The sequence below is a fragment of the Symphodus melops genome, assembly GCF_947650265.1.
Source record: "Symphodus melops genome assembly, chromosome: 2".
Lineage (NCBI taxonomy): Eukaryota > Metazoa > Chordata > Actinopteri > Labriformes > Labridae > Symphodus > Symphodus melops.
Window position 1 is genome coordinate 13,179,925 of NC_136692.1, and position 15,225 is coordinate 13,195,149.

The 15,225-nt window shown below is 43.3% G+C and overlaps 1 protein-coding gene across 3 annotated transcripts in view; it reads left to right on the top strand.

Annotated features, from left to right (window-relative positions):
• LOC306820646 (protein sidekick-1-like) overlaps positions 1-15,225 on the top strand; it is a 190,070-nt gene that overhangs the window by 63,940 nt on the left and 110,905 nt on the right. For all 3 annotated transcript variants that reach the window (XM_079338554.1, XM_079338555.1, XM_079338556.1), the window contains 3 exons: positions 8,017-8,173; positions 10,483-10,589; positions 11,203-11,350. In XM_079338554.1, the coding sequence (XP_079194680.1) occupies positions 8,017-8,173; positions 10,483-10,589; positions 11,203-11,350 (412 nt within the window). The remainder of the gene's footprint in view (positions 1-8,016; positions 8,174-10,482; positions 10,590-11,202; positions 11,351-15,225) is intronic.

Here is a 15,225-nt window from a genome sequence, read left to right on the forward strand (position 1 = left end):
GTGTGTGTGTGTGTGTGTGTGTGTGTCCTGGCAGATGTGCCCTGCAGTGTGGCCCACCTTTTAAATGTCACTGATCACAGTCTCTTCCACCTGATTACAACCCCCCCACCCCCCCACCCCCACCCCGTCCTCTTTTATTCCACTCCTACAGCTCCTCTGCCCCATTTTTTACCCTTCTTTACCTCCCCACCACGGACCGCAACTCCCATGACCCCTTGGCATTCACGCAACATTTTACCAAGACATGATCGGTTAAAACACTACTCTTTTAGAAACACATTATTCAGACAAAATGATCTTCTTATTTTTACTAAAAAAAACAAACAAACAAAAAAAACATCCTGCACAGACAACACTTGTTTTCTCTTCATACATCTTGTCGTGGATGTTATTCAAACTCTGTAAAACATCATCAAGCACCATGACTGTAAATGTATTTAAGCCAGGAATATTCACCTTTTCCTTTGATGTATGTGATGGTGCGCCTTTGATTTTGCGTGCTTGTTTGACATGTAGCATGTCTCTTATCTTATCTGACAATTAACTCAGCAACAGTAACGGTAAAGGCTTGTTTAAACAGTGATTGGAGAAGGCAAGGACGCAGTATACGTTCTCCGACATTCAGCAATGTGCCGTCTCACATTTTGATCTCCATTGTAACACGTCGACCTGCGTTACGTTGTGATTAAACCGACATATGAAGTATTAAGTCCAGAAATGGTTGAAAGACGTGTGTCTCCTAAAAGGAGCGCCTTTAAAGTCTAAAAATCTGCCTGCAGAGCGTTGTTGAAAACATCAGCTAATTGAAGCTTAAATGATGAACACGTTCTATGTAAACTCTTCACCAACATCTCCACCTGTCAAGCTGTTGAGCCGCTGTTTTTATCATGGTCACACGAGCAGCAGCACAGCACACCTCTGCAGGAGAGAAAGACAACTTAGAACCACACCGGTTCTGTGTCTTCTGAGATGTAAAGGCACTTTCATGCGGGTTTCCTCGAGTTGTGCAGAATAAGCCTGGTGTCTTTAATACCGGCTGTTATCGTCATTGCAGACTCCTCATGTCGCAAGAATTTTTTTTCCCCCACCTCCTCTGGCTCAACATTTGAATTGAGGGGCAGGAAATCTCATTTCTTAGGCCTTCCACTTTATATTGTTCAATTAATTAGCCTTTCGGCCCCTCGATTTCTATTTTGTAGCAACATGCCAAAAACTGGTCCCATAATTCTTCCTCCCGCCTCACACACTGTCAGTCCAATTAAGTGTTTTTAAATGCCTGTTGAAACAAGCGCTGGCAGACTTATTAGATTAAAAAGGAACAGAACTCATTTGCACCCCATAATCAAATAGACTGCTCTTACCCTGAAAAGAGAAGTGCTTAGCCTTGCAACTTTTACCCGCTTATTCGCAGAAAAAATTACTTATCATAAAAAAAAAGTCTGATTAAGTTATTTTTTTCCCCTTAGACCTTCATGATAAAACGCATGGTGTGTGTCTGTGCGCGTGTGTGCGTGTTAGTATGAGAGTCAGAGAGTGATGGGAGAGAGTCATGCTATCAATGCATCAGTATTCATAGGCTGCAGTGTGCTCAGCCAGCCCTGCCTCACAGTGGGGGGGCTTCAACTCCATGAAGATAAAGTGATTTTTCTGGAGCGAGTGACCCCTAATTCTGAAGTGACACAGGCACACTCAAACCCACTCTGAACAACTACACACACCTACTTTGAAGAAACACACACACACACACACACACACACACACACACACACACACACACACACACACACACACACACACACACACACACACACACACACACACACACACACACACATACAATTAGGCGGCAGTAGCTCAGTCTGTAGGGACTTGGGTTGGGAACCGGAGGGTCGCCGGTTCAAGTCCTGGCACGGACCAAGTCTGGAAACTGGTCTGGTAGCTGGAGAGGTGCCAGTCCACTTCCTGAGCACTGCCGAGGTGCCCCTGAGCAAGGCACCGAACCCCAAAAACTGCTCTGGAGCGCCCGCTGTGGGCAGCAACCTCACTCTGAGACCTCTCCATTAATGCAGAGTGAAAACCGAATTTCCCCTCGTGGGATTAATAAAGTATATACAAAAATAAAAATAAAAAAATAAAAGAAATTAATTAGGCCCTGTAGAATGAGATCAACAGCTCCACTTGTTTTATCCTTTCACACACTCTTTCCAGTCGACAGAAATGCCTGTACACCAAAGTGTTTCCTCTTTATTTCTAAAAGCTAACTGGACAATCCGAGCGAGATTGCAGCACAAAACAAATGGCTTTAAACCTTGTTGGTATTGTTTTGGATGGCACCATGACCTCATGTCAAGCCAGATAGAGCCTCTTAACACAGCTGAAGGATTCTTCTGAGGACGTTAACGCTGCTGTGAGAATAATTGTGACGACGAGGACACGCGCAAAAGGGACAAGTCTTTTAAGATCCCATTTTTGCACCGACAACATACTCTCTCTCTCAGTGCTTTAAGTACAGAGAGGCGTGGTGAGAGGACGGGATGGTAGTGGACAATCATCCCCGGAGCTTTGACGCGTCTCTCATTCTCCTCCTGTCCTTTCATCAACCTCCCTTCCCCTCTCCTTTTTCATCACAGAGCTCATCTCCCCAGCTAATTGAACGCCACCCAAGAATCTGCCGAAGATGCTTCACGAGGCCTGTCTCTCAGGACACACACACACACACACAGATGTTACATCTGGAAGAGTGTGTGTGTGTGTGTGTTTGCGTGTAGAGCTGCCTCGTGACTCTCCTGTCACATTTAGAGGCCAAGATCTCTCTTAGGCCACATTCTTGTCGAGACCTTGAGCTGCCTCAGACTTTGACGGAGATGGACCACAGGGCAACACAAACAGAGGGAGGAACAAAGAGAGGGGATGTGGTCTTGATGGACAGGTGGCTGGACAGTACATCTTGTGATAAGAGGAGGACTGTAAGGGGAGAGAGAGAGTGACACTAAGTGACAGAGACAGACGTCAGGGAAGAGAGCAAACCAGTGAGTGAAAACATGCTGTTCACTGACCTTGTTCTGCCTGGATGTTGGACGTATCAGAAGTGTCTGGATCTGTAATAGAGTCTTTTTTAAAGTAGTGGATAGGATAAGAGGGCAATGAGGACTTGAGTGGTGGTGGTGGGGGTGGGGGGTGGTGGGGGGGTGGGTGGTGGGTGAAATGAATAAAACGGCTGAACAAAGTATGAAGGAAGTGGTTGATAAGTGGAGCACAAGGGCAGGTGAGACGTCCACTTCCTTCCATTTGTACAGTTTCTACAGAGCATCAGCCTTTCTAATGAGGGTCAGGCTGTTTGGACTGAGTCCTCCTACTCTCTCACTCTCTCTTCTTTCTCTCTGTCTCACACACACACACACACACACACACACACACACACACACACACACACACACACACACACACACCAGACAAAGGTGGGCAGGCAGGCAGCAGTGAGTTATATCACTGGTCAGCAGTATGACATTGCACTCAGCTTTGCCAGCCATCAACTGTAGAAAGGAAATATTCTAAATAAATCCTGAAGCATGGACACACTCACACCAGCCCCCCTCTCCATTTCACACACGCGCGCACACACACACACACACACACACACACTCTCTCTCTCTCTCTCTCTCTCTCTCTCTCTCTCTCTCTCTCTCTCTCTGTCTCAAGCCCCATATACGTAAATCTATCTTATGGAACACTTCCCTCTTTCTTGTGCAAGGGGCGGGTGCGGGCAGTTATCAATCTAAAAGAGAGAAAGGGTGAAGTGGAGGAAAGTGGAGGAAAAAGTTGGCCCTGAGTCATCCACAGGGAATAAGGAAAAAGAAGATGGAGATGAAGTGAGAAGGAGTGTGGGAACGAACCTGCAAAATCTGAAAAGGCAGGCTGGAGAAGAGATTGAGATGACAGGGTAGAAAGAGGAGGGCGAAAGAAAGAAATGTTAACTCTCTCCCTCAGAGTTATGGACCTGTCTATACATCCTGTGGCAAGCAGATAAGCCTGGCCCCCCCATGTCAGCCAATTTGAGTGTGTATGTGTGTGCAGATGGTTGAAGGCCTGAATAAATCTCATTGTCTTCAACTCCCTAATTCCCCGACTTTAGCTCCACTTTACACCCCACTCCACAGATGCTAAGTTTTGTTATGTTGATCCAGGCTTCAACACATGCTGACAGGTCCTGCAGCGAGCTGCTCTGGACAGACTCTTTAGCCTTGATGCCTCTATGCTGAGTGGTGCTGAGCCAGGTCTGAACCCCTCAGCCAAGAGTTTAAGATTGGATGGCATTGTTTCGACAGCAGCTGCAGCTCAGCTCGAGTCCAAACACACCTCCAAAGAGGAGGAGGGCTTTGGGATTTCTACAGCCTTATTTTGAGATCTTTTACTGTTACTCTCTGTGCAGTATACAACAAAGCTTATGTTGGTTATTTCTTTTTTAGGATTTAAGGTCAGAGATTACCTCTGCACATTTTAGCGGCTAATTTGTTCTTCTTTTAAAGGTTGATTTTCATGAATAGAGTGAATAGAGTCAGAAATCAGGGAATGAGGAAGAGAGAGAGAGAGAGAGAGAGAGAGAGAGAGGGAGAGGGAGATGACATTTGGGAAAGGAGCCACAGGTCTGATTCCAATTCTGGCCGTCAACTTGGAGGGTCGCAGCCTCTGTACACGGGGGACATGTTGAACACTCGGCTACCACGCTCTTGAATGTCTAATTTCAATGATTACAAATAGCTCCCAGGCAGCTTGGTTGACGAGTCAAAAGTAATATCCACCTTGTGACATGAAAAATGTCGTTTTTTTACGATCCACTGTAGCCCTTTTTCTTTTCTTTTTTTTTAACTTTCTGACAAGTCCCTTTGTTCCGTTAGGTCAACGTCGTAACTTTTGATCTATCAGAAAAATCCCTTGTTTTAAAAAAAAATGAAAGCAGGTTTATATCCAAACAGGAAGAAAAACACCCTAAAGTAAAGCGCACACACACACACACACACACACACACACACACACACGATGAATGAAAATAGATGGATGGCAGTGAAGAGCTATTGCTGGGGTTCAGCTGGGCGGGCCTGTTGGCTTCTTATGCATAAGATTCAAAGTGACAGCAAAGTAGAGTTTGACCTTTGTCTTATGAAAGCCTACGGTGCTGTTTACTCTGGCATTTGAAGCACTTCACTTGATGCCAGAAGCACACAGCAGATGCTTTGTGAAGACAGAGGAGGCAGTGAAGTCATGGCGCTTCATTTCAGGAAGTACATGTGATAGAATTGCTGCTTTTCTGGACCGCTGATGCGCATCACCGCTGGAAAATTGGACACAATGACTGTCGTCATGCTCTGTGGGCTTACATAGAGAATAAAGGTACGATGGTTTTGGCATGCAGCATAAGCCATTTATTTGTCGCCCCTCAAGATGCACCGGTATGTATAATTTGAAAGTGGGAATACATTATAAGATTGTTTAACATCAAACAGTTTGCAAAAGATGCCTTATATGACAGAGACAGCATCAGATATGTGTTCTCTTGCTCTCACAGGTATATGTTGACACGTTACAACAAGGCAAACTCAAAGTGCTTCACACAAGACATCAAAAGAATCATGAAAAAAGACACATTAAAATCGAACATTTCAAAATCACTGAAATTATTAGATTTTAAATGTGTTCAAATAAGATTCATTAAAATGGATGTGCAATTAATTGAAATAAATAGTTTAAAAAACATATAAAAAGAGTTCAAAGTTACAGTGCAGAGTGAAAGATTCAAATCTTTATTCAAATAGTTTAGTGAAAGGCAGCTGTAAACAGGTGAGTCTTTAATCTGGATTTTAAAGAGCTGAGAGATTCAGCTGACCTGCAGTTTGTTCCAGATATAAGGAGCGTAGAAACTAAACGCTGCTTTTTGGTTCTGACTCTGGGGACAGACAGCAGACCTGTAGCAGACGACCTGAGCGGTCTGGACGGTTCGTAGTAAATCAGGAGGTCACTGATGTATTCTGGCCCTAAACCATGAAGCACTTTATAAACCAACAGCAGGATTTTAAAATCTATTCTCTGACAGACTGGCAGCCAGCGTAAAGCCAGTGTCAGAACTGGACTGATGTGATCCATGTTCTTGGTTTTGGTGAGGACTCGAGCAGCGGCATTCTGGATCAGCTGCAGTTGTCTGACTGATGTTTTAGGCAGACCTGTGAAGACACTGTTACAGTAATCAAGACGACTGAAGACAAAAGCATGGACAAGGTTTTCCAGCTCCTGCTGGGACATAAGTCCTCTAATTCTTGATATGTTCTTCAGGTGATAGAAGGCTGATTTTGTAATTGTCTTAATGTGGCTTTTAAAATGTAGGTCTGAGTCCATCACTACGCCCAGATCTCTTGCCTGGTCTGTGGTTTTGAGTTTTACTGACTCAAGCTTTGTGCTGACTCTTCGCCGCTCCTCCTTTGCTCCGAAAACAACAACCTCGGTTTTGTCTTTGTTCAGCTGGAGAAAATGTTTGCACATCCACTCATTAATGTACTCTATGCATTTACCCAGTGCTTTTATGGGACCATTGTCGCCTGGCAAAATTGTAATATATATATTTGTGTGTCATCTGCGTAGTTATGATAACTTATTTTATTGTTTTTTATATAATCTGAGCTACTGGGAACATGTAGATGTTAAACAGAAGAGGCCCCAGGATGGAACCTTGGGGAACTCCACAAGTCATTTCTGTTTGCTCAGATTTGAAGTCACCTATAGACACGAAGAAGTCCCTGTTCTTTAGGTAGGGCTCAAACCAGTTTAGTGCTGTGCCAGAGACTCCAACCAAGTTCTCCAAGTCGGTCGAGTATTATTAATATGCTGTATTAATAATAATATACTGTATATTGTGTTCAACTGTGTCGATTGCAGCGCTGAGATGCTGCCTCTGTGTGTGTTTAAACTGATGTCATTAAACATCTTAACCAGAGCTGTCTCAGTGCTGTGACGTCTTCTAAAACCTGAAACAGTTGTTTAATGTTAAGACGTTTTTTAACTGGTTCAAAACCGCTGTTTTGATGTGATATAGGCCTGTGAGTGTTCATTATTGACTTGTCTGGGTTGTTTCTTTTAGTCGTGCCTGATGACAGTGGCTGTTTTCAGGAGAGTTCTTGAGGGGAAACTTTACATAAATATGTATGTGTGTCAAAGTTTTCTCCCGGAAGAGAAGCAGAGGAATGCTTTGACAGACCTTACTAATGGTGTCGCGGGTCTCCTGAGAAAGTCCTGCTTAATCCTGTTAGATGAGGCTTGACAAATTCAGCTCCTTTCTCTCTCACACACTCACCCTGTTGAAAAATATTCCAAACTAATGATGGTAGAAATGACTGGAGTGATGAAGGTGAAGAAGTCATCGGTTTGGCTGCTGGAGCAGAAGAGAAATACAGTGTAGTATAAAAAAAGCAAAGAAAAAAAGAAGCAAAGTACTCGATGCACTAACGTTTCTTTTTGGTGCTCCTTTGATGCCAGATGTCTTTTTTAAGTCTGAAATCTGTTTTCGTATCTGCTTTGACATTTTCCTAAATGGTGCCTGCCGCCACTTCTTCTGTTGTCTTCTCCAGTCTGTAACTCTCTACAACGAAATGCAGCTTCACTGGCATGTTGCGGTTTTCTTCCTCCAAGTCTTTGTGCAGACACAAAGTACAGAGCATGAATGGAACCCAATTATTTTACTGAATTATTTTTGTGGTGGATTGGATTTGATTTGTTTAATCCGAACATGTAACATCAGACAAAAAAAAGAACAATATTAATTACAAACAGTGGAAAGTATAATTCAGAAAAAAAAGTGGACAATAACTTGTATTATATTTTGTGATTATAGTATAATATGACAATGTATTTTTATGGTTTATATAAGTACAGATAAAATGTGTTTTACTCTTCTAGCATGTCTCATACAGATCATTCCGGCTAAAAAACAAACAAAACAATGAGGTCTTTTTTTTCTTCACTGTCTGACAGAGGTGGCTCCCTACTTACAAGGAGGTGGACCGGGGCAGCAGCTGGTGTTGGAGGGAAACAGACTGGTGCTGACCTGCCTAGCTGGAGGCAGCTGGCCTCTGCAGTACCGCTGGACTCTCAACAACAGCAACATCACAGACTGGACACCACAGTACAGGTCAGTTATTTCCACCCACTGGCTTGTTATGTGTCATGTCATGGATCCCTCTTTTGGCTCTAAGAGCATGTCCTGCCTGTTTGTCTATTGGACATTCCTCTTTTCCATCCCTGCCTCCGAGAATCTTCCCTGTGTTCTGTCATGCCTTTTTTCCAGGGAAAAACAACTATCCATGAGTGACAAAGTGTGTTTCGAAAAGGTCAGAACATTTAGACAGTGGAGCCTAAGTGAGATTAATAATTACATTACCACCATAAATATGTATATCGTCTGGGCAAAGGAGAACCAATCAATATGTCTGAGCTTCTGTCTCTTTTCTTCCCTCGATCCCTCTCTCGCAAAACTGCAGATGAGAAACAAAATAGTTTTTCACATCATTCAGAATCTTGGGAAGGTTTGCACACTGACAGAGGACGTGCTTGGACCAGCACTTAGCAGGCAGCCTTTGTTCAAGGCAGGAGGCGCTGTGAAGCTCTGGACTGCTCTCTGCGCACTGGCTACTCCACTTTAGTGATGCCAAGACTGTACTGAATTGGCAGGGTGTGTGTGTGTGTGTGTGTGAATGTGTGTGTGTGTGTGTGTGTGAACGTGTGTGACCATCTGCATTATTTATTTCCCACAGTAAGTATAATGTAGCCAGGCGGAGCAGTGGAAGAGTCGATGGTTCTTTTCACAGCTTGTCCCGTTCATTTGTGTGTGGCTTGAGAGAAAGTGTTAATAGAAATAGAAGTGTGTCCTCATATGAAAACACAAGCCTGGCCTATACAGAAAGGTATCAGTTTACCACATTCAGCAGACTCACTTAAGAATAATGTCTCATGTATGCAGTTTAATGCACTGGACAGGAAATAATAAGTCAAGATAATCTATATCAGTGGAAACCTGCATTTTCTATCAGTGTGTCACCTATGTATGTATGCACTTTCTGAGTTGCAATGAAAAAAAAAACCTTGAAAAGCTCGACTTAAAATACAAGAAAGAGGCGACGCTTTAGTTCAGGGACGCTGGTGACAAGGCCGCTGCATCTCCTTCCAAACTGTATCACATTTAAAGTTATTTTCCACAAAGATTGCCCTTTCGAACCCAAGCTTTGGTTAATGATGCTTAATTTGTGGTTAAACGGTAGCGGCATGCTGCTCCCCTGCTTTCTCGCTCTGCACAGACTCTACAGGCGAGTGACAACTCAGAGAATGCCCTCGATGTCTTGGCAAACTGCGAATGACTCATGGGACGCGTTACACAGTATGTTTCCATCTGATCACGTCGGGAAGAAACGGTCGGCTTAATGCGGAAGAATTTGTCTCCCGCCTTGTGTTCATTCTATTCATGTATTCATGACAACGTAACACATTGTAGAAAGGTATCGTGCTTGTCTCATGGTAAAACGTGTCAGCCTGAAATGGTTCTTATCTCGAATCACGCAGGGAATTTAACATTACACGCTCGGCTGAAACTGTGTCAGAGAAATTACTCAGGAATGATTGCTCTGATTTGGACCTGTCAACATCGAACTAAGTGTTGAGTGGGGAAAAATAAATGAAAACTGGGTGGCATTACAAAAATCATGCTGTGACATCTTCAATCCGCACGGTAGTCCAAAAAAAAAAAAAAAAGCAAAAAAGGAACAGGCAGAGAGAGGGAGAGGCTGTGTTAGAAAGTGTCCAGTTTCCAAATCTGTTTCAGGATAAGAGCTGCTGTGTGATGTGTCATTCATGATTCAAATGGAAAAGAGTGTGTGTAATCAACGTGTGTGTGTGTGTGTGTTGGCAGCCTCCAAAGACAGCCTGGGAGTTAAATACTTGGCTGTCCTGCTATTCATAATGAGCCCCAGAGCGATGTCCAGTTCGACTGTGTCTGTTTGGTTTGTGTGTGTAATATAGTCGTGTACATGTGTGTGGATGCATTTATGTGTTTATCCAACACGGCACCAACCTAGATTCTATGCCAAGCTTCCCATTAGTGAAGCACAGTCCATTAAAGCCCCATTAACAACCCCTCTCAGTGAGAAAACAACAGGCACACAGTCGAAAAAAAAAACATTCTCATGCACAAACATTTGCACACTTTCTACACATATGCACCCCTCCACCTTGCCTTCTGTTTATGAGGGGAACTTTAAAAACCTCAGCCCAATGCTTTTTCACATAAAGGTCATTTAGAGAAGTACACAAGAGGGTCTACATATTGCATAACACACCTCCAACCCACCTTCTGTCTCATTGTTCTCCAAATATGACTGCTTAAACTGTCTGTTCTGTACAGCTCACAGATAGGACCTCACCATGCTTTTTCTGTGTGCTGATGTTTAGGTTGTCTGTGGCGTCTCTGAAGAGGACTGATGCTGGACTGTATCAGTGTATGGTGAGGAACAGGATGGGCGCGGTCATAAACAGGAGGGCGGAGGTGCAGGTGGCCTGTAAGTACCCTAGAAACCTTTTGTTTCGTTTTTGAACCAGATGCAACTTGGAACATAAACAGGACCAGCTGACATTTTTTTAAGTCCTCTGTTTGCATCCAAACACCCATTTATACGTTTTCAGTTATAGCTCTGTTGCCCTGAGAAGAATCGAACCAAAAAAAAAACGTCTGACACAATTTTTTCTGACACGTTTAAACAAACAAGTGAATGCGCTTACAATGACAGAGTTCTTTTCTGCAAACGTTGGCATACGTGGGCACAGTTGACCAGTCAACGAGAGCAGGTGAACTAGAAAGCAGCTCAAAGAATACCAGCACTGTCATGTCCATGAATAAGCACCGCCTTGGTAATTAGGTTGCCGGCTCCAGTTTATCACCAACTCCCCCTGTGAGTGTGCTGACTGTGTGAACAAGCTTCCAAACCGTATAATTCATGAGGACAGGGATGAGTTTTGTTGTGCCACTTTCTTGTGTAAAACACATTATTGCTGACATTTCATCATTACAGATTTCAATTGCTTGCCTTTCTTTTCCAACGGAATTAAATCTAGTTGAATACCTTGGTACTGATGCTTTTTACACCTCCCTCCTTTTTCCTCTTCTCCCTCCAGTTTTGGGGATCTTTTCCGCTGACGAGCAGAGGAAGACTGTGACTCAGGGCCGAGCAGCCATCATCAGCCAGCCTCCCCTCGCCTCCTTCCCTCGACCCCTGGTCACATGGTATAAAGATGGAAACAAGATAATCCCCAACAACCGAATGTAGGTTTCTCTTTTGTAGTCTGACTCTTTTTCTTTCTTCAGCCCGCTGCCACGGTTACACATAGTAACATATGTTCCCTCTTTAGTGCTAAGTAGCACAAAACGCAGCTTGAGATAACATTAACATTTTTACAGTTATTATCTCTCCTTGGGTTATTCATTAACGTGATCTGGATGCACAGAAGTTCTTTTTAATTTCTGCAAAGCAATTGTTATGAATAATAATCCATTTAGATAACTGACCCTTTTTATTAGACGTCGGTACAAAATACTTCAGCTGCTATAAAGAGGGGATAAAAAGGAGTTTTCAATGAATCCAATCGTTTTCCCCTGTCTAATCTACAAGGTTATTAAGTAATTTGAGGGGAGGTGTTCTTTTATATTAATCGTACAGCAGAGATATGAGGGTCCCTGGATGTCTTGTGTAAGCTCTATTTCACACTCCTTTGTTTAATGCTGTTGTCGAGTTCCTTTTAAAAAACGCCTGTAATTTGCATATTATTTAGTGTCTGCTATGATAATCCTCTCAGCGTCCGTATTTTGAAAAATGTTCATACAGGGAATTCATAATGGAACTATTGAGATAGTGAAAGGAAATGCAGGTTTTGCAGAAGTGTCTGCCCCAGTTTGAGGCAGAGTGTTACTCTATTTTGGAAACTGTACCTGTTTGTGTTCGGTCAACAAGGAGAGTAAGTGTTGAGATAAAGACCGTCCCTGATTTTATTACCCTGCTCTCACACCCTGAGATAACTTATATCGCATTAAGAGCACCAACTGCTCCCCGGTGTATTGTTTAGCGGCTTTTTCAGTGGCCTTGCTGTACAAGTAAACGGCCCGACAGCAATCTTTTTTACTCCCTTAATGACAGCCAAAAACTCCATGTGCAAAGAATGTCTGAGGAAGCTTTGTACAGTCAGGTTAGAAAAAGCTCCTTTTTTTGCTCCTATTCTGTTTTTGACGATTCTCATCAAGTTTGACTTTTGATTTTAATTTGAAGGGCTACCCTATCCTAGCCCTAACCCAAGTCGACCCTCCTGTAACGTCACTGTCGAGTTAAGGCAGAGGTGTTTGCATAGACTGCAGACTAATTGCTGATGTCATAGTTGCAGCAGGAGGTTCGCAGAGTGTTTAGAACACAACATGATTTGACAGAGAGCAATTTGCTGATTGGTTACGACAGGTGTTCTTAGCTGAGCAGAGAGCTTTGTCCTCCTGATCACAACACGGATGATGCTGTGACCTCTGACCTGTGTGTGTCGCTCATGTACACAGCAGCTGCATTGGCTCCATAAATCTCTCCCTTTTATCCTGATTAAGTTAAGATGTGTAAACTGAGAATCTGGACTAGAAGGTGCACACTCCATGCACTTTATAATCAAATCCAGGGTGTTCAAGCTGTATACACAATATCTACTGTATACCTGATGACCTCAGATCTCGATGAAAATCAATGTTAGAAATATCAATAAATCAATCAATAAAATAAATAGAATCAATAAAAACAACCATGGACTTCCATGTAGCTGTTCAAATCCAATGTTTGTTTACTCATATTTTATCTGCAGATCTATGAGAGTCTGAAAAGGTCCGGATGAGTTCATTTCCAAAAACGAAAGATGTTTTTTTTAACTGTCCAGTGTTGGAGGCAGTGTTTGACTCTTCTGGGCTGAAAACCCCACACCCAGCTCAGTAGATCTTTATTCTGTAACACAACTTTGCATTCTGCATTGGCTACCACCACAGCAGCCAATGGTTCCCAGTTTGAAACACAATAACACAAGTTCAATGAGAACATGAAGTACACTTAAAAAAAAAAGAACATTTTGACCCAGTTGATATACTTGTCTTATTATCTCTCTGATTGGGGGTTTATCTTGTTTCAAATTCAAGGCTTTTGCATCTGCACCAATCTCTATGGCAACAAGACAGCTGCTTCTCAGACCTGCAGCAGCTGATTATGGTTAATACTTTTGTATTACTCAAAATGGTCTCAACAATACTAGTAGATGGATAAAAAAAACATAGAGCCATTTGATTTCTTATTTAAAACCTCTCTTCACAGTCATTCTCACCTGTAAGATGACTTTAATAGAATCTCTACATCATTTTCAAATATTAATACGATCCGCATGAAGTGTTTCATCTCCATATTGTGAGATGAAATATTCTGATTTGCTCTCGTCCCACATTCACAGTGTCATGAAGATTCATGCCTAACACTTTCTTTGAACGCTCAGAAAATACTAATTTACACCTTTCTTCACAGCTCCCCTCTTGTCACTTCAAGACATGTCCTCGTCTTCCTTTCCCCTTCTCACTTCCCCCGCTCCATCTCTCACCCCTTCTATCCTGCCTCTGAAGTATTCTTCATATTGCTCTGTTATCACCATTTTCTCTCCTTCCCTCACTCTGTCTCTTCTTTTTTTGGCCATTATCATGCCACGAGATATACTGCCTCAGTTTCAATAAACTTCTGGCCCTTAATAAATTGTTTAACTGCTGCACACACACCCACACACACACACACACACACACACACACACACACACACACACACACACACACACACACACACAAACAAACAAATAGAGTCACGCACACTCAAACACACAATCTGTCTCTCCAGACCAATCACAGTTTGCGTCTACCTGGCTCCGAACATTTCGGGAGCTCATGTGTATCAGAGCCAGAGTCGCTGAATATTTGCACAGCTCCTTACGTGTGTAACTGTGCGTGTCAGCGTTTGTGCACGTGAGGTAGCGCTGGCTAATGCGGCAGTCCGGTGAGACGGGGGGCCAGATGGCACCTTGGCGTTAGGCTTGTCTTCGTGGTTGACCCAGCTGATGTTGTGTATGAAGTTTATCGATTGGGTTTGCATCGCTCCCACACTCCCCTGCTCCATCGTACTGTTTGTCTCTCTGCGTCTCCAGACGTGCTCAATTTTTGCCCGTTTGCTGGTCCCTCAGTCAACTCTATACTTCCCCCAAACAAACATGCCGGCTGTGCATGGACCTTTCCAAACTGCTCAGACCTCAAATTATTTTCCCAGAAGAGAACCTACAAGCGGTCACTTTCTTCTCCTCCTAACTCAAACGTAACTCTAATTCCATGTCCACACAACTCCGCCCCTCCTCTTCATCCATTCCATAAAATCTTTATCTTCCCCTTTCCAAATACACTGTGTGTGTTTCTTACAGAGCTGGGCACTCGTCAAGCTCTGTAAGACCTTCAGATAAAAATACACGTTTGTTTTCGCTGTCCAAAACTACACCTGGATAGCTCATGGGCTGAGTCTGATATACATATATTTTGGGCTCTCACCTACAGCCCAGGTCGAGAAACACGCAATGCTACTTTTAATTAGCTCTGAGGCCTGTAACAGATGGACCTGAAATGACTCTGGTAGCCAGCAGCTTGGAGAGGACAGCCAGGATGAGGAGAATTAGAAGTCTTCCTTCTTCGTCCGTCAGGGACACAGGGAGCCCAGATTGATCAAATAAAGGCTGTGATCTATGCAGAAGCATGGCAGAGAGGACAGTGAATATTTTGCCGAGGAGAGGGGTGGGTGTAGACGGTGCTGGTGTCACAGGTGGTCAATGTTAGGTCTGGGCATTATGGGAAATAATTTGTCTTCTTGGACCTGGCCAAAGCAGCCATATGGTGTGTGAAATGCATTTATTTTAATTTGTCAAACAGTACTTTAACAAAGAGAGAGAGAGAGAGAGAGAGAGAGAGAGAGAGATTGGTTAATCTGCCTCGATCTCTCTCTCACGCACACACACACACAGACTTTGTCTGAACAGAAGGGACTTCCTCACCGCCTGAACTTTGGAAGCAGATGTTGTGTGTGTTTGTGTCTGTGGAGGTGTGTACAT